The 20901-nt window shown below is 44.8% G+C and overlaps 1 protein-coding gene across 2 annotated transcripts in view; it reads right to left on the minus strand.

Annotated features, from left to right (window-relative positions):
- Positions 1–5547: 5547 nt before the first annotated feature.
- Positions 5548–20901, minus strand: part of UVRAG (UV radiation resistance associated) — a 406695-nt gene continuing 391341 nt past the window's right edge. The window contains exon 15 of one of the 2 annotated variants that reach the window (XM_078658530.1): positions 5548–12083. In XM_078658530.1, coding sequence (XP_078514656.1) covers positions 11402–12083 — 682 coding nt within the window. In that variant the 3' untranslated portion in view covers positions 5548–11401. The remainder of the gene's footprint in view (positions 12084–20901) is intronic. The other variant, XM_078658531.1, reaches the window with a different exon arrangement.

Raw genomic sequence — 20901 nt, forward strand, 5'->3', positions numbered from 1 at the left:
ATTTTCTGTTTTCGGCGGTAGCGAACAGATCTATTTCTGGAGTGCCCAATCTTTCTAAGACGTTTCCTAGTACCTCGTTGTTTAGGACCCACTCGTGGTTTTCCTGGACCAGCCTGCTGAGTGTGTCCGCCTGAGCATTCTGCACACCTGGTAGATGGGTAGCTGTTATTGTCAGTCCTCTGGCTAGCAGCCAGTGCCAGATCGCCTGCGCTTCCTGGGACAGTGTGCGCGATCTCGAGCCCTCCTGCTTGTTGAGGTAATACATTGTGGTCGTACTGTCTGACTGCACAAGCAAGGAGTTGGTCTGGAAGGACGGATGAAAGGCTTTCAGCGCCAAATGAACAGCTCTGAGTTCTAGAAAATTGATGTGATACGTGGACCACGTTCCTTGAATCTGTAGATGGTCTGAATGCGCTCCCCAGCCGTGGAGAGAAGCATCAGTCACAATAGTCCGTATGGGAATGTCCTTGTGGAACGGAACCCCCTTGAGGAGATTCTCTGCTGAACACCACCATCTCAGGGACTGTTGAGTGTGTAGAGACTGTCTTTCCAGCTCCCTCATTTCTGGTGCCATTGATCCTCCAGACATTCCTGCAGCGGGTTCATGTGGAGGCGTGCATGTGGTGTGAGGAAGATGCAAGAGGCCATCGACCCCAAAAGAGAAGACACCGTCCTCACTGTTGTTGATGGAACAGACATGAGAGCCTGAGCCTTCCGAATAATCGATAAGCGTCGCTCCTCCGAAGGAGACAAGCTTGCTCTGAGAGTATTGATGGAGGCTCCCAAGTACTGCAGGCACTGAACAGGAGTCGGAAGGGACTTGGACATGTTGATGTGCAAACCCAGCTGATTCAACAGAACGGCCGTCCTGTTGAAATGCAATTGCGCTTCCTGGAAGGTGGAGGCTTTGATCAACCAGTCGTCCAGGTACGGGTAGACAAACACCTTGTTCTTTCTCAGGTGCACTGCTACCACTGCCATGCATTTTGAAAAAGTCCTGGGTGCAGACTTCAGACCAAACGGTAGCACGGTGTACTGATAGTGAATGGTGCCGACTAAGCATGAGCGCAAAATCCGCTCCGATCGCGGATTTTGCGGATTTTTGGTAAATCCGCGATCCGCGAACTCTCGCGGATTTACCGAGAATCCGCAATCCGCGATCGGAGCGGATTTTGCGGTCAAAAGTTCAAGCCTTAGCCTAATGCATAATTTACGATGGCGCCGGCAAGCTGCCAGCGCCATCCCCAAATGGTTACTTAATTAGCTTCGACAGGAAGCTCTAACAGATAAGATAAAGCAGGGGCTCGAGCGCCTGCTTTATTTTATCAGTTGGAGCTTCCTGTTGAAGCTAATTAAGTAACTTTTGCAGGATGGCGCCGGCAGCTTGCCGGCGCCATCGTAAATTATTTACAATGCTGAAAAACGGAGGTGTCTTCCCGAATTAATATGAGGGGCAGGGTGGAGGTGTCTTCTCGAATAAATATGAGGGGCAGGGTTCATTCTGGCACGACGGTCCTGGCACAAAAAATATACCTCAACAGGAAACACTTGCGGATATCAATAAAGCATGTGCCCTACTTGAAGCTTAAATTCAGTGACTCATTCATCAGCCCAAAAATTAATCTGCTGCTCTGATCGGTCTCTGCCCTTTTATACACACAAGAGGCATGCTCGCATGGACGCCCCGTCCGTTTGGCCCCGCCCACACACTCGAGGTGTGCACTGTCTTCCCGCCATTTACCCACTATGATGGACATTTCACTCAAGGGACCCCTGCGCACTTCGGCGCGATTGCATAGTAACACACACTTGGTCGCTGGAACTAGTTGAAGCGCAAATGCAGTGACTCATTAATCAGCCCAAAAAAAATCGTGAGCATTGGGAGGCTGGGCAGATGTGCCTTCTTCCCAAATATATCATCGAAAATCCGCTGTGATGCTGCTCTGATCGGTCTCTGACCTTTTAGACACACAAGAGGCATGTGCGCTCGCGTGGAAGCCCCGTCCGTTTGGCCCCGCCCACACACTCGATGAAGCCCCGCCCCCCAAATCCGCAAATCCGCTAAATCCGCGGATTTTGCGGATCCACGATCCGTGGATCCGCTAAATCCGCGAATCGTGGATCCGCAAAATCCGCCCATGCTTAGTGCCGACTAGGAAGCTCAGGAACTTCCGGTGTTTCCATGCAATAGGCTCATGGAAGTACGCATCCTACAGATCTATTGCGCAAAGTCAGTCTCCTCGTTTCAGCTGAGGATAAATCTGGTGCAAGGACAGCATGCAAAATTTCTCCTTGCGAATCCATTTGTTTGCTTGTCGCAAATCCAGGATGGGCCTGAACTCGTTTTTGTCCTTTTTGCGTACCAGAAAGAACCTGGAGTATAGACCCTTTCCCCTTTGAGACAGAGGGGAGTCTTCTATCGCCCTTTTTCTTAACAGGGTATCGGCCTCCGCTTGAAGTGCGCGCAACTGGTATTGCGAACGAACCGGTGGGATAGCTGGAGGAGGGCTGACAAAACAAAGACTGTATCCATTGCAAACAATATTCAGCATCCACTTGTCCTGGGTAATTTTTCTCCACTCTGCCAAGTAATTCTGTATGCTTCCCCGCACTGGAGCGGGTAACGGACGAGGGGAAAGTAACTCCTCAGGGCTTAGACCCGGCCGGGCCCTTATTAGCCGAGGAGGCTTGCTGGCCGCCTCTGCCCCTCTGCCGCTTCTGGAAGGGTTGTCGCTGGTATTGCTGTTGTTGCTGCTGCTGTTGGCCAGCTTGGCGACCTTGCCCTCGCTGAAATCTCTGGGAAGAGTAACGCCTCTGGAAGGGGCGGAAGGACTTCAGCTGCTCCTTTGGTTTCTCCAAACTTACAGCTTTCAGCGTTTCCACTTCCGCCTTCATGTGGGCCATCTCTTCGTCCACATGAGTCCCGAAGAGGGTAGATCCCGAAAAGGGCAAGTTAGCAATCCGCTGTTGCGCCTCTGGTCTTTAGAGAGGTAAGGCGCAACCAGGAGTGGTGTCTCAAGTTTATGCCATGGCAGTACCCATGAGCAGCCAGGAGAGAGGCGTCTGCCGCCGAACTGATGACCTGATTTGAGACCATTAGGCCCTCATTCAAGATCTCCTGGAAGTCTTCTCTCCTGTCCCTCTGGAGGAGCTCAATGAATTGCTGCAGGGACTCCCACAAGGAGCGGTCATACCGACCCAAAAGTGCTGAAGAAATCGCCGCTTTCATAGAGGTGGCAGCTGTACAGCAGACTTTTCTCCCTGCCGAATCCATTTGATGGCTTTCCTTGTCGGGAGGGACCGTAGACGAAGGGGCAGTAGAATGCTGCTTCTTGGCCGCTGTCGCAATGACAGAATCCGGGACAGGATCTGATCTTAAGAACGCTGGATCCAAATCAGGGGGCCTGTACTTCTTTTGAAGCCGAGATGGCGCCAACTTCACCGAGGCCGGCCTCAGAAACTGCTCCATGGCTGGTTCCTCCAGTCCTGGCAGCAAAGGGCGAGAGAGGTGCCTGCACTGCAATGTTTCAAAAGATCACAGAGGTGGAAGGGGTGGGCACCGTCAGTGTGATCCCCAACTTCGCTGCTCCCCTCAGCACATCCTGGAACGTCACAATGTCATCCACTGGCGACACTCTCGTAGGAGGAGAGTCTGACAAAGTGGGAGAATATCTCCTGTCACTGGACGAGTCTGTGTACCTGGACCGTGACCTTTCCCTCCGTCGACGATGACGTGACCTAGTCGAAGATCTACGCTCACTGCGAGAGAGATGCGTCCCTCTGGATCTTGACCGTGGCTTTCTGGGCCTTGCAGGAGCCACCGGCCCAGGGGGCTACGGAAGCGGAAGAGGCTGAGCCGGAACCAAAGGCTTCGGTTGTGGAGGCCGAGGCGGTAGTGGAGGAGGAGGTGGAGGAGGAGGATGCGGTGGAGGGAGAAGTTGCGGTGGAGGAGGAGGCGTAGGCATACTGGGCCTTGAGGGCGAATAGGTCCGGGAATAGTCAGAGTCCGGTGGCCTAAGAACTCTCCTCTTCTTACGAGCAGGCCTCGGGGAGGATGCTCTGGAGGTAGAAATCTGAGGACGAGCGCTGGCGCGACTGGTGACTCGCCGATGATGAGGAGACGCTAACCACAGAGGCAATAGACACTGTTCCGGGCCTCGACTTCCTCTTCGACGTCGACTTGCCCCTCCTCGACGTCGACCTCTTCGACACCTCTCTTCTCGACATCGCTCTTCTTGACGTCGACGAACTCCCCGACATAGAGTGCCTTCGCCTGGACGCCGATCTTTCTCTCCTCGACGTCGACCTTCGCATCGACGTTGAAGGCGGTGTCGCCTCGACGGCGAGCGCCTGCTTCTTCGGGACTCATCACGACGTCAATGGTGTGCCGACGCCGGTGAAGTCCTCGACGTCGACCTCGTCCGAGGTCTCGACGTCCTACCCCTCGACGCCAAACGTCGACGTCACTTCGACAGGGGAACAGATGGTAGTCATACCTCTCGATGCCGACGTCAAAGCCATCGACGTCGACCGGGACCGGTGCCTTTTCTGGGACTTTTCTTGACTGGGGAGTCCCCCAGAGTCCGATGCACGGGCAGAGGATTATGACAGAGTCCCTCCATGCCCAGAAGTCCAACCTGGTTCTTGATGTCTCCTCTGCTCCCGGCCTTGGAGACGAATCTTCTCCCTGTCACGCAGGGTTCTCCCGGAGAAAGAGTGTCAGATATCACAGGAGTCAGGGACATGGATAGACGGGAGACAGAGTATGCACACTCTGTGGGGGTCAGATTTAGCCTTCTTCCTACCACACTCAGGGCACTTGTTGAATAAAGCTGGCATTTCGACATTATAGATGTGGCAAAACTGGTCAAAAAAGACAGCAACTGGAAGAGGAAGACCCCAGACGTCGAGTGAAACACTCAAATCACTGGAAAAGCTCCAAAAATTGAAGATATACCCAAAAAGGTAGAGCTCAATGCTCCAGGGTCCTGCTAGCAGGAGCCGGAAAATAGAACTGAAAGTAAAAGGCCTTGGCTGGGCATCCTGGGATACCGAGGGTCTCTGGAGAGTTCCTTTAGGGCACGGTATCCCTTTTCCAGACACATAATGGCAGCCTATGGGGCTGGTCTGTCCAACCCTTCCTCTCTATCATGACAAAGGATTTTTGTGAAGGAGAGTTTCTCTAGGTGTGAAACTTTACAAAGTGTGTAAAATGTAATATTAGTTGGCTATCTTTTTCACTTCGAGATGAAGTGCTGGACAATGTAGCCTTGTAGTTTTAGGATGCATTATTTGTCTTTGATTTTCTCTTAAGTGTCTATGCAGGACTACAGAAGAAGACAACTTAAGAGACTATTTTGATTGCACCGGGGTCCACGCACATGGGCGGGACTATTCACAAGATTATGACTATACACAGAGATCCCCTACTACAGAAGCATACTTTTCTTAAGCAATCAACATCTTTCCTTGCAAAGTAGTCAGAGCCTATTTTGAAAACATAGGAGTCGCATCTTACAAACAGAGAGGCATTCGTTTAAAACTTAGTAAACTAATCTGAGATGGGTTTTCATTGTCTGATGGATAAGCCTTGCTGCTGCATTCTCTAGAAGGCACAAAAGGAGTACAGTGTATTGCAGCATAAGAAGATGCTGTTAAAAAAAAGAGAAACTGAAAGACACACTGAAAGATACATTCCAAATTTAATTCGATAGAGATGAAACGTTGCAAATCTAACAATACAGTACTTCATGCATCTAAAATACTGACACAAGATGGCCACTCATTTAGTGCTTTGGGAGTCTGAGCTAGAACCAAGAACTAGAGGACTAGTGCATCAGTAAACAGATGAGAATTTGGTTGACGGGCTCATAAGAGTAGTTTTTTGCAACATGCTCCACTGAAGTTTGCACTGATATTCTGCCAAGTCTTCTTGGTTGCAGCATTTTAATTGAGGCCTTTCCCTGTTGATTTCAGGCTGACTAAACTGAAAAAACCTGACTGAGTCAACCTCTTGTGTTCATACTTTTCAAGATGTGAAGTCTGGTCCACTTGCCAACGTTGGATTGACATAATAAAGAAAATAAAAACTTGACAGGTAACATACGCACAATTTATAATGGCTCACTCTGTCTGGCAACAATCACCGAGCATCACATACTTGGAATGGAGGTTCTGAAATGGTTAGAATTACAGACAATATATTCTGTCAAAAAGATGGCTGCAGTATGTGTTCTTAAAAATGTTAAACAGCAGCAGCCTTGATAAAATACTGGAGGAAATAATTTTAAAAATGTTAATAATGGACATAAAGAAGACCAAGAAATATTATAGTGGGAAAACAAGGTGTTAATATGTTCTCTCTTAAATCTTTTTTAAATTTAAAGGTTTATGAGCAGCAAAAACGTTTCCTTGAGGTGCACTTAAGGCCACACAGATGATCGTATAGGTTTAAAAAAAGCAGATTCCCAATCGTGTTTACAATATTCAGAGCAGAGGCATAACACAGGCCCCTGTGGTGCAAAGGGGCCACCAAACACTTCAAGGAGCCCCCACTCAGCCCAAGGCCAAAGAATGTCTGTGAGATATGGGAAATTGAGGCACCTTCATGACATTCTGTAGGGGGGCCCGACCATCTTGCATTAAGCAACTGCTCCAGAGTGATCACTTTGGGCTATCTTTATGGAAAAATTATAACTACTTTGCAACATGGGATCCTCATGTCAAAATCAAAGAGCAAATGCCAGTAGAGGCATGCCTTTATCTTTCTAGAAGTTATAGAAATAAATGTGTGGGCTGTTTTCTCTGACATACAAAACATGAAATCAAGTCTTACGTTTCACATTAGTGCGGTTGAAAGGTAGCAGTATACTTGATGTGCACCTTATAACAAAGACCTGATTCAAACTGGTTTCAACATTAGGATATCACTAATCTAAAGAGGATGTTCTTTTAAAATCCCCAATGCCAACAGCAGTTATTAAATTGTAAAATCATGTAAGTGTATCTTTGCGTAGCTCAAGTGTGCTCATATGTAGGATTACTATTAGGTGGATGTGTTATTTCAGAAGTAAAGTATCTTTATACAAGCCAACAAGACTTGTAAAAATGCAATTATAAGTCATTTAATATAGACCGCTTATTCTGAGTCAGTTTTGCCCAAATAGTAGTTACTGCGTGCTTCACACTAATGGAGATTCTCATGCTGCCATGCCTCTGGCAGAATTACCCACAGGCCACAAGGAAGGCAACAGGAGGTCAATCACAGCCAGCTCGCCCAAAAGCACCAACAGACCTAGTTGAGTGCATTCTGTGGTTAGTTGTGGTTAGTGGTAGCCCCAACAATAACAGAAGGACATAAATATTTAGTGGAACCAGAGGAATAGTTCCTCAAAATGATCCTGCCAGCATGGAACTCACAAGAGAAACACAAAGAGTCATGTGTGCATCTGCATAACCGAGTCCATTTGTGACAACAGAGCCATCAATGAGCCCAACAGAGCCCTCCGGCAGATGAGTGTAGTGTGATCAAAAGGATGCTCTCAACCAATAAAGTTTGCCTCAATGGAATGTGTCATCTGTTCAAGTGTCTGAGCCGCAGTGAGGACATTTCACAAAAAATGCTCTTCTTGTCCTAGTAATATTCTCCTTAACAGAGCATCAAGAGCAATTATCTCCGATTTTCAATAATGGAATCAGCCTCTATGCAAATGCAGCACGTAGCAGATCTGAAAGCATTTTTTGAAACAATTTCTGCTTTTATGTCTTGCAAACATTGCTTGGATGACAAGGCTTCTTCCGTTTTCTGTGTGTTTTAAGGAAAGTTATCATTAGTTCCAGGACAGGCAGCTTCTTGCCCATGATTGGGAATGTCTGGAAAAGGCACGAACTAGCCAAAAAAACACGTTGAAATATTATCTGTCACGACTTACTCTCCAGTTTCTGAAGTGCAATGATTCGAGAAGCAATACTAAGAAATATACGTATAATTATGTTTAAAGAGAACCGCTTCAGATTTTCTAGGCCAGGTTCCACAGAAAAAAACGTGAACATATATCAGATGAAACAGGCTGATTGCCAGGAGCACCAGGTCTCAACGGTCCTCCCAGGTGAGGAAAACATGACATATCAAGTTAAAGGTTAGGCAAGTGGAGGTATTTACAGTATGCATCGTTAACTGCACCACTCAACCTCAAACCCTTACCTCAAAATGTGTGGAAAGCGTCCTTGGGTAAATCTGAACTTTCCAGACTTTGTAAGCACCAAGAGTTCAGGTCGAGGCTGTCTGAACCAACACGCGGACCTTTGTCTCTAGTCCACATAAAGTCACTTAAAGTTGTTGGGTACACATTCTTTTGAAACAGGACAAAGAACTTCTCTACTGAGACAAACAAACTCAACAGAAGCTCACAAATATGAAACAGCTGATGAGCCACATTTAAGTGGATAACTTTTATGACAAATCATCGATGGCAAACCTAGATATGCCAACATGTTAAGGAGTAAATCCAGATGACTGGAGTATAATCTAATTTTATGCATTAGGGCGAAGATATTTTGTCTACAAAGACTGGCATGGCTATTCTCTGTGATTGGAAAAAAATTCTTCAGCCCTAGGAGAATAACCAAGAGGATAAAGAGAATGAATCAACTCACTGTAGTTCTCAATGAGTGTCTTCAGAAGCCAGGTGCCCCAACTTTGGCCAATGGAATTGGAACTGCTCCAGTGTTTCAGGATAATTGACGACTATGCAACTAAATTCAATTTACATTAGCTGCAAGCAAATTTCTCTCATATGGAGCCCCTGAAAATCTGACAAGGGCCTGGCCATTGTTAACCAACCTACGACATCCTGGGGGTTGTCTACAGCGTGTCAGGTAAATATATCTTATCAAAAGGGCTTGGTGTTGAAGTGCAAGAATAAATCTTTATTCATTTCACAGCCACTTCTTGAGATCCTGCAGTCCCGTAAAGATTAGATATCGTCAGAAAAGGTGCCTAAACATTCCCACTGCAACGAGATCACAATCTAACCTTAAAACCAATAAAATACAGCAAATCACGAAATTAAAAAACGCAAACGAAAACACCTAACTCAAAGGGTTATGTCTAAACTGTAAAGAAACCCCATTCTTGCATTGTAAGAAAAGGCAGTCTTTATATCAGTAAATACCCAACAAACCACTGTCAATGGAATGAAACAAGAAAAGGCTTTTCCAGTTTCAGTAATAACATGATGTAATTGCATGTAAAAACACTGCTTCAGGTAGCCTACCGACCCCATGTCTTGTCAGTATTCGTGATATAAGAGAAATCCAAAAAAGTCTACTTTTGCTCGTTGTCCACTTTTCCAGCACACACACAAAATGGGTACGAAAGAGGTAGAAGGGTGGGGTGTGTGTGTTTTAAAACCCCTTCCTACAATGGAATCAAGAATATGATCCAAGAAAATGCTTCACTTGTCACATATCAGCTTATATCCAGGTAGTGCAAGATGAATTAAGGAGATTGTCTTCTTTAGTACAAGAATTGTAGTGGACCCCCTGGGATGCTCTTGCACAATATCTAGGTCTCCTTTGAGCACTACCGTTGTTGTGGTTAACCTTGAAACCTCACAACAGGAGGAGTGAGAGAGGAACACTGATAGGGTAACCCAAAAAAGTGAGAAAAATTACTTGTGATAAGATCCTTACAAACACTTATTCAATATCATACCACTCGTGGAAGCACAGCCCGCGTTAAACAGTAGCACAGTAGGGATGTCAAAATGGAATGAGGAGGATGAATGTGTCGATAGAACATAGTTTGCAGTGAACAAGTACGATAGTTTCTAACTCTGTGGAGTTATCTGCCTCTGGCTGAACATAAGATGTTTATTCTTGACTCCAGTATTGGGCCTCTGGGCTTAGCAATGCCATCCAATCTGAATGATGTTGGCGCTCCTCGTATTTTTGAAGTGATAACATCCAAAAGGGGGGATATGCAACATTTTGGAATGACTAATCTTTGGAATCACACTGTATTTTCTTGAATTTAGGACAACAAGCCGTGTTGCTAAATTACTCCAGGGAATGGACTCTGCATGGAAAAAGGAACATACTATTGTTTTGCACAAGAGTGATAAGTGATAGTTGGGCCTACCTTTAGCATTCAGATTCCTGTGTGGCATTATAGCAATAGCTGGAATCCTGTGTTATTTAGATCTGGTGGCAAATTAGCACCAGATCTTGGCCTCTGTCTATAGGAAATGCAGGACCACTTATGGTCGGAGGAGGGGTTCAAGGGCAGATGTGCTTTGGGGTTGGTTTACAATTATTTTAACAGGACAAGAAACTGTGTGTCAGTTGTAGACATCACCACCTCTGTTTATAAAGATGTACATCTGGCATTGAGGAGTTGTAAACTGGTTATTTAACAAACTGAGTTCCTTCCTTCATAACTGGAATAATACTGTAGACTTTGAAGCCATACACTATTTATGGTTTTGCATGCAGAGAACCTGTATGTTATGCAGAAATATGATCAGCCTTAGCATGTTACAATCCCCTTTTGGTTTGAGCAGAGTGCACAGAGGCACACTGCATTAAGCACTATATAAACTTGATTTGCTAGATATGGCCTATGGAAGGCAGGTATGTGCAACAAATTGCTGAGACAATGTAAGGTCTTGGGTCTTAATTAAGGGATTTGACAAGCAGCAGGAAGTCAAACAGGAGAAATGGGAAGAGATATGTAGAGTGAGTTACTATGTAAAATGAGATGAAAATCATGCCAGAGTTTAATATTTTAAAGCTGAAAATCTGTTTTTGGAAACTGCTGCCAATTAATAAACTGGGGAAAGAGAAAAAGGAGCCATTATAATTTTTCTTACAGAGGTTTGGCGGCAAATGAAGTTATGAGCCAATCATAAATGTTTCAGTAGTACCTTATCCAGGAAATTATGTACTTTAAACACAGTTTCATTACTAATAAATAATAAATTGCAAAAGAAGTTCATGAATTCCTCAGTCTAGTTGGACTAAAAAACCTACCGCCCTTTGTGTGAAACCGAAAAACAGATACTCCAAACAAAAATGAACAGATTCATAATATTACACGTGCTTTATCAACGCAAGAAGCTATGTGAAATGAAAATATACAGTATTGTTTAACAATACTGCTGGTCTTAATTAAAATATCTGGAAAGAAAATATGAAAAAGATGGAATATGGTAACAGTTTTACCTGAATTGTGTGTTCTTCATATCATAATAATTGGGTCAGTTTTCTTACCAACATAAAAATAACCATCTATAATTTAGAATCCATTCTCATAATTAATTCAAAGAATCAGTACAAATGTCACTGCCTTCCTTAAAGAGTTCCTTCTCCTTGTTAATGTCTACTACCAATCTCTGTCACCTTATTTGTCAGAGCTTTTGCGTGGCCTGCGAAAGCTAGACATATTTTCATTCAGAGCATAGATCCTTCTGGAACATTCTTCAAACTCTCCCAGAACTTGGTCATCACACTCAACAGCTACAGCATGGTCAACGGGGATGCAGTTAAATTCTTCTAACTGGTCCCCCGTTGCATCCATGCCAGTGATCTCCTCCGCTTGCTCTACTGCACAGCATAGATCTGTACCCACTGGATGGATGAAATCGCAAGGCTGCTCGCCCGTTGTAATACCACTGCATTCAGGCGGGAAACAAGATCCATTTATTGCATTGGAGAACTGAGCAAACTGCTCTTGGTTGTCCTGGTGGCTGCTCAGAGCTCCATTTTCTCCATTTACAGGGTCACACAAATCTTTCCCTCTTCTGTGTTCTTTAGAAATGTCTAGGGAGGCATCCAAAGAAGAGGCTGGCGATGAAGACTTCTTAGCCGACTCTCTTGAAGAGGCTAAGATGGCCACTGGCTGCGCCACTGCAGTGTTGTAGCTGGGTGGTGGGGTTTTGTACTGCAGTCGTTCACTTTCAGAACTGGCTCTTTTACGGAGTCCTTTGTCTGGGGTTGACATGCCACTGGAAAAGCCAAGATCAAGATCTGTCAACGTAGGTCTTCTTGGAACTGGGATTGCACTTGACGTGTGATGCCGGTCACTAGGAGATAAAAATATATGCATTATTTTCAAATATATGCATTATTGACTGAATAGGAAACTTTTTCGTAATCAAGGGGTTTAGTAACATTGCTATGGTTACTTCACTTACTAATTTTAATACATTTGAGCGACATAGGAGCTAAGTAGTCAGATAAATCATATTTGGGTGCCACTAAAAGCTTTCTATTGCCCAAACAAAAGTCCTCTATAATCGCCATATAGTGAGACTATGAGGAAGAGGCTGCATAACAGATTAGTTGTGGGCATAGGAAGCATTTTGATTGTCCAGATCAGGACATGGGTTGGAGATCAATGTAAACAGAGACTAAGCTTATCTGTATGCAAATGTTTGTAATTTCTGTGAAATTAGGTGCAATTATTTAACATCTTTGTTAGCGATGGTTCAGCCAACTACTGAATAAGGACAACGAAGGAGGAAGACTCCCACTTAAAGTTTTGGCTGACACCTCCTTTTCTAACTCAAAAGAAAGCACAATAAAATGTAAACCAATTTTCGTGGACTGAAGAAAAGAATGTAAGATTGCTACAGCTTAGCAGAAGGAGAATCTATACAAAGCTAAATTGTCATCGCCGCCCGAACCTGAAAACAACTTCAACCTATAGAAAGATTGCACTCACTGCCTGGTGAAAACAGAGAAAAAGCTCACACTATGTGCACTGATTCTCAAGCCAACTTCAAGACAAAGTGGAAAAACAAAAGGCTTGCTGCAGAATTTCAACTTTTCAGCTTACCGAGGATGTTAACTTACGTAGAAAGATAGTCACAGTATGCATAACTGGAGTCAAATAATTGTGTTAAAAAAATGTTACAATGAATCAAGTTTGACAGTTGATGAAGCAGACATTTTACTACCAAACTAAAATTGTTGTGACAGGTGACACACACATTCCCAGAGAGTACGAAAAAATTAAATGAAGGCAACATTTCTACAACTGACAATAGACTGCGGGCAGGAACATATTTTTGAAAACGCGACTAACATTGACTGGACTCCACTTCACACAATAGTGCACAGGACGACAGGGTACAGGGCACCCCTTCCAGTGGTTTGAGAGTAACATTAAGCCATAATTCGGGTGCATTTGACCCTTAACATCGATGGGCCAGGTACCACTGTACCTGCTGTATGACTGGTTCAGAATGTTGATTCTTGGCACTGGCTGGAGGAACTGGAAAAGTTAAAGCACTATTATAACTTATCTTACGCCAGACCATATGACATCAACAAAAAACACGGCTTTCAGAGTACCTCCAAGAAAGGGGCTTCGGCTCCACCTACAAGTTGGTTCTATTGAGTACATGATTGAATTGTTTCAAAGTTTGGTGCTTCCACTGAAAAGAGCACTTGTATTACACTTGTTGGCTTGTGAGAAAAAACAAGTTCAATACAGCAGGACGAAGTTGGTTATAGTAGCAAAACCATGCTGGCTTTATTCCCGATCAGTTTAATATGCAAGTTTAAATTATTGCAAAAAGCAAATGTACGTAGATACTCAGTTTTAAAGTCTACACAGAAGGGTTTTGTTACATGTAGTATCACAGATCACTGTAGCCAGCAAGGTATTTGGTGCTCGTTAGCCCCTGTGACAACAACAGCCGCCTCAACTTCTACACCCCCACTCGTCAGCTCCGATCAACCAGCAACGCCCTCGCCGCCGTCCATCGCATCCGAAGAGCCACCACAGGAGGAAGATCCTTCTCCTACCTGGCCGCCAAGACTTGGAACACCCTCCCGACCCACCTCCGCTTGACCCAAGACCACCTCGCCTTCAGAAAGCAGCTCAAGACCTGGCTGTTCGAGCAGTAGCGGACCCCCCCACCCCCAGCGCCTTGAGACCCTCCGGGTGAGTAGTGCGCTATATAAATGTGCTGATTGATTGATTGATTGAAAATGTGGATCTAGAGGGATTGTTCTGTGAGACTCCTTGTTAGGCCCTCTTAGGAGAGAAAGTATTTTGCTTAGCATATTGTAATTTTGAATACATTTGCAATTTTAGGAATGTGTTCCTGATGGTTGCCTTGTGGGAAAGCTTGAGCTCAAAACAATAGGCCTGAGTGGTTAAGATGACAAGCTGTAAACCTGACTGGGTGTACTTGGAAAAGTTATGCCCAGTGCAGGAGGTCTGATCCACTTATGAAAAGTTATGACCAAGGCAGCAGGCCTAGCTTATTTATTGTGAAAAGCATTTGATAAAACCAGTGGGCCTTTGATAATGGGTTATCACATTGTTGCAGGTATTTTGTTACATGCAATCTGCCATTGTAGATAGAGGATTCTTGTTAGGCTCAATTGAAAAGGGTTGAATTATTGGTTTGCAAACTGTAATTTTGTACATTTTGAAATATTATTAACTGTATGCACAATAGTTGCCACTTTATGCCCGCTTTCAGTAGGCCTTTGTTGGCTATATTGTTAAGACAATGGTAAAGACTATAAGCCTCATCAGTTCACAGGGAAAGGTTATGACAGATGCCTTAGTTGTGATCTGCTTAGAATGAAAAGTTATGATAAAGCAAGAAGGCCTAACTTACTTATTGAGAAAAGCGTGTGTTAAAGGCAATAAGCTGTTAAAGGTGGGTTTTATTACGCAGTGCTAAAACCTGCAGAAAGGTATTTTATTACATGTAAACTTGCAGATTACATTCGTAGTTAAGGATTTTGGTGTTGGTTATCCCAACTGACCAGGCGTAGGAGACTTGCACTGTAACAATTCTTGCAAGAATCTATTTGGAAGGCCTCACAGGCTTAGCTGTACATCAGGATCTCGTTAACTAAAAAGATAATTAGATAATACATACATCCACATGTATAAATATGTATCCATATAGATATATTGATATGAGGTCGTTGGGCAAGCCCTCTTCTGCCACTGGTCTGAAAGTCTCATTTACACGCTGCTTCCATCCATGGCAGTATTGAATGTGGTAATGTTTACTCCACATCAGTCACTGGCTCTCTTGCCCCTGTGAATAGTGGCATTTTCCGATCGCATGTGCACATTCACCTAAAAACGAGTACACTTCTGGCCTAGATTTTTTATTTTTTTTTAATTCGTTTGGTTTTTAATCTCTTCATTTTAGTATTCACCTTCCATTTCTTTGTTTCTCCTCTTTTATTAGATTTTTTCTTACAAGGATGCTACATTTCCCCCATGCAATGCTAACGGCCACATGTTTGTCACTCATTTCATCTGCACTGCGCCACACTCCCCTTAGCTAATACTTCTAAACCAAGCGTTCATAATGGAATGGAATGGAATGGAATAAAAGTATTAGGGCTCAAGGTGTTTCCTTAGATGAAGTGAATGAGTTTGTGTATTTGGGGGTTTGTCTGAATCATAAAATGACCTGGTCCACACATATCAGGAGAGGCTCCTTAAAACTCCAAGAAGCTGGTGCTGTAGCCAAATTGCATAAGTGGGCTCATGCGTGCTCTCTGGAACCCGAGATGGAAATCTACAACATCAAAGCTAAGAGCACTGCCATGTATGGTGTAGAACTGTGGGGCCATGCTAAAAAGGACGATCTCAGCAAAACTGAGATTAGGTTTGTGAAAAGCATCCTTAAGCTTCCGCAGGTTGCCCCTAGTCTTCCTCAACCTTGGGGATTGCTCCCATAAACCATCTCATTATGTCGCGTCCTATAATACACTGACATAGGTTATGGTCTACTGATGAATTACAGATCTGCAATTATGGTCCTCTTAAAAACTCCGGGCTGTAAGAGGATTCACTTGTTGGCTCATTTTAAAGCAATGTTGTGGAATATAGGCCTCCCCTCACTTTGGATTACTCCTGCTGTAACTTCGGAGTCCACTGTACTTTTATTAAAGAGCGACTAAAAGATCTTCTGTGGGTGAGGGAAAGGAAATCTGTAAAGCAGGTAGTTTGATGGATTATTGTTTAGATCTCAAGTTCAACCCTGCTTATGAAGTACTTTTATATATTCTCCCAGGTCCAATCCCATCGCAACTCTTTTTAAAATGGAGGAATGAGGTTTTGCTGTTAAATAGTTTTTGTATACAATGGGGCATTCAGTACTGTAGTTTCAACAAGTGTCCCTCTTGTAATTTAGCAGCGGAATCCCTATAACACTTTACCCTTTTCTGCCCTGCCTATGACAGACCGCAAAAATTATGGATTCAGTCAGTGTGTACATTTCTTGGCTTTTGTCATTATGAACATGCACTATACATTCGGATACCAGAGAAGTAATTGTAGAAGCAGTGACGCAATATCTTCATGCTGCATGGATTATCCACATGTGCAGTGCCCAAGCATTAATCTTCAATTAGTGCATTTTCCATGTTGTCTATGCTAACTGCGGCTATGTTCTTGCGGGCTTATCTTTCTCTTTCGTATTTTGTTATGCATTTCTACTGACTATTTTACTGCTGTTTTTAGGTAATCGCTGGTATCAAGTGATTGGAATCCAATTCTTTTTATTGACCTGCTTTACTTGTGTTTTATAGATCTCTGTATCCGAAATAAACATTGTTAAAAAAAACCCAGAAAAACAGTTCCCCCTACTTTGTGTTAAAATACATCACAAATTAGATCAATTTTAAACATTCAGTATTACAGTATAATGGCCCCTATATGGGAGTCACCAGGAACCCCAGAATGCCTAAAAGACTCAATGGCAAACCCCTTGAAACTAGCCAATATCAACTAGACAGAAGGGGAAATACCTGTAAGAGATACAAATTTTGGGAAATCTTGGAAACCCATCTAAATCCCAATATAGGGTTGGCACACACGGTCCCATGATTAATGCGAAACAATATCTGGTGGACGAGTATAATACTCGTCGAGTAGCCAAGGTGGCTAGCTCTCCCCGTACTCCCAAATCAGATTTGTTAATATGTAATGGCTTAAGGGTACTCCTCTGAGAACATCGAGTACATGGTAAACTCCCCAAACACGAGAGATCAAGGGGCAGTTCCGGTAAAGAGAATCAGAGGTAGAAACCTGAAACTCCATACACATAGAAATTTGCAATATGAGGATTATAAAAAAAAAAAAAAAAATACATCCGTCCAAGGACAGTTAATTCCGGGAGTTGAAATACTTCATCTCAACTCTAATGCAGGGAACAACCTGTGCTGTGAAACCGCGGAAGGGGCTGACATCTAAACATACCTTCTTGCCAGGGTGCCTGCTTGTCTGAAAGGAATGTAAATGTGCGTAGCTGGTCAATCTGCAAATGCAAAGGGTGCTTGGGAGCCGGTTTTGGCTTTAATTGATGGAACCGGCAAAGCTTCCTGAAGACACAGATTTATTCTTTTTGGGTGGCACGGACATGGAGTTACTAGGTGATCTGTGAAGTGTGTGCCTTTAAAGGACAGTTCTAAAAAACAAAATGCACTTTGTACAGTATGCAAATTACTAAAAATCTATATTTTGGAAGCACATTTTTATCTTACAACTTTTTGCGCAGTTTGTAGCAGCCTATCCTATTTTGTGTTCAGTGCAAGTTTAAAATAATGACTTGCATATTCACAGTATCCAGTTTAGCCCAGGCTCCTAGCAAAATATCATGCATTGTCTCACAAAAGGGTAGTATCAGCTCAACACCTGATTAATCCGTATTTAGAACCCCAATGAGGGAGTCCGTAGACTTTGCCACCAAAGGAAGAGACAAATCTAAAATCACAGCCACCCTCTCTACATGTCCGCCAAAGAATAGCTGTCCTCCAAAGCTACGCCAGGAGGAGAAAGGCGGCCAGAAGCAGGGGAAGACTCTAACCCGCTTGCTTCACCTAGTTCCATAATCCAAATATCCACCATAGGAGGATCCGCAGACATTGGCTGTACAAACCCAACCCCTTCCTCATTTACTTCCAAATATTGTTCATGCGAAAGTTCAGCAGAAACATGATATATTGGCTCTGCACCCAACGCCGATCGATATCGCACTTGACGTCGGGAGAAAGAGCATCAGACAACACCAGGAAAGAACAAGGCGAGGGGAAGCTGCAGGAGTGAGCCCCGAAGGGCCGTGAACCTGTGTCATGTCAGAGTCTATCGCATTGCAAGAGCGTGCTCCAGCATTGATGAAGATGAGGGCCTAAAAGGAGTCGAGGGCAAACCCAACGGGGTGGTCACAGTCAAGGCACCGGTCACCTCCTTAGGGCTCGAAGGCACTCCAGGGGAAGGTGAAGACCCAAAGATGGTGTGGAGAGCACGATAATCTCTCATTTGGATCAGAGTAGCCCCAGCTCCAGGAAAAGCAGGGTGGTGCAGAAGAGACTCATGCACGGGGTCCTCAGACAATGAAACCAGGAGATGCCGCGACTTCGGCTGCTTGTGACACTTACTGCCGGACGTCGACAGTAATGGCTTCTAAAACAGCCCCGTGAACGGACCGTTGAGTGGGAAGGAGACCAAGATCGATGAGACTCGGAGGGTTGAGACAACCACGCCAAAAGGAGCTTCATCCATCGCTCCTGCAGCACCCTAGACTTCAGTCATTGACAGGCATTGCACTCCTCCGAGTCGTGGTGCTCTCCCAAGCAACATATATATACAGAATGAGGGTCTGTAGCCGATGTCTGTTGAGCACATGACCTACAGGATTTAAATCCAGAAGAAAATGAAAAAAGGCACACTGTTTCAAATGAAAAACATCTTTGTAGGCCCAAAAATGTCCAGAGGAACTGCTTCTCTGGATCCGTATTGTAGCGTGGAAAGGAAGAAACTGACGTCAGCACGTCGGGGAATGGCTTATATGGGCTTTGACGAACTCAAATTCAGTGGGAGTCGCACGACACCCTCAACCGACACACAGAAATTCTGCTGGGAAAAAATCCTGATCCAGTCTGTTACCTGGGGAGAATGCCAAGGTAAGGAATCGGCGGCTAGATGTCTCTTTCAGATAGAGGTTTCATAACGTGCGATAGTGCATTTCTCCCAGATTAACTCAACTTGAATTTATTTTCCATTTAGGCTGTGTCATATTGTATATGTAGTTACCTGAAGGTGAAAGACCGAAAAAAGTTACAAAATATTTTGGTTTTATAGCCACGCCTTTTGTGGAAAATGACTAAAATTAGGTATACATAAGCGGCGTTCATTTATGTTCACCACAGCCACTGTTGAAAGTAAAGTGAAAATCGCGAAACAGTGGCCACGCCATCTTGTCCCTTTTAGGCCCCATCATGCACGTAGGTGGCAGCCATTTTGTGTGTCATGACCTCTCTGCCCACTGCCAATAGCCTGCACGTCTCTCCCCCTCACTCCCCGGCCTCGCAAGCATTCCCCCGCGCCCCGACAGCCCCCGGTCTCTCTTGCTTGGGCCATAAACGCACCTCTAACGCGACCCTGCCTCAGAGCCATATCCCGTGCGGTACCCTCACACTCCTTTCATCTCTCTCACGCGAGCGGGCCTTTTTGATAACCTCTCCCTCCTCGTCCATTGTCCGAACCGTTCCCAGGCCACCACCTAGCCTTGCAGCTGCAGTTTATTGCCCCTACAGTAGGAACTCACCCCACATCAAAGGAGCGGGGGTTAATCAATACCCTCACACCTCCAGATCCGACCGATCGCCCACTTTCCCGTTCCCAGCGGAATGTCCAGCTGCGCGATAACCACCACATGCTGAGATCGAGGTGGGAACTCTACTGTAGATGTGTGTGGGAACGGGCCTGGACCGGGGATTCAGAGGATGTCTTTTCTGGCCTTCAAAGAAACATTATGGATGCAATGTATGTAATAAAGCCATAAACCTGTGTATAAGAGGCCAGGCCTCAGAGATGCGGTTAGAGCACCTCGAGAAGATACCCTGTTGTCTGATTTGACGTGTTCTGCTCCGTCTGAATAAACTCCTGTTTCCTGCCTTCCTGTCTCCAGTGCCTGCCTCTTTGTTTGGTAATATTGAATGGTATGAGAGGCGGCTATCGCCGGGAAAACACTGAAGGTTCTTGGTCGACATTGTCCCTACCTTTTCACACTTTGACCCTGCACCAATGCTCACTCACCCGCCCCAGTTCCGCACAGCATCACAGTTCCCACACATTTTTTTTACTGCATTTCAGCCACTGGATGTGCCCCTCTGTGAATCACTGCAATCTCGCCCTGGCTGTATGTCCGCATCCACACAAATACCTAAAACTTGTCTGCACTGACTTCTGGCTTGCATCTCACTTAATCCAACAGGTAATCGCTTCAATTTCAGCCTGCAGCAACTCTGCCAGTATAACACCCTCCTGGGGCCAAGTAGGCTCCTTTTAACCCAGCAATGGCAACAACTCGCAGCTCAGTCAATGTACCTCAATCTTGTGCCGTACCTAGAGCTATTTCAGTACTGATACTCACAAGGAGCTCCGCCAATACTCCTACACACTGACCAGTAAGTAGAACCTCTTGTTAGTCCATCACTGAGACCCACGCAGACCACCACAAATGCACCTCAAACCTGATCTGCAGGAACTATCATGACCCCAGTACATAGAACTGAACAGCGTTTGACTCCTGCACCCCAACTCTGATATGCAACTTCCCCTGCTATTATCAAGTAGAGAACAACATATAGCTCAGGCCTTGGTCCTATTCCACCGTTGGGACACATATACAGCTCAAAGCTTTCAGTACTACAGCAGCATAACAGCTTCTCCAGCACATGGTATTCACAGTTCTCTGAAGTTACCACATTCCTAGCCGCAACACTGCTTGTCACACACACAACAATGCGTCTCAGTCCTGACCTGCAGCAGCATGTTGTTCTAATGCCGACATACACACAAAACTCTGAGGAGGCACCCCATTCTTACCTATTACTAGCTACTTATGGCAC

The sequence above is a fragment of the Lissotriton helveticus genome, chromosome 8 (genome assembly GCF_964261635.1).
Source record: "Lissotriton helveticus chromosome 8, aLisHel1.1, whole genome shotgun sequence".
Taxonomy (NCBI): Eukaryota; Metazoa; Chordata; class Amphibia; order Caudata; family Salamandridae; genus Lissotriton; species Lissotriton helveticus.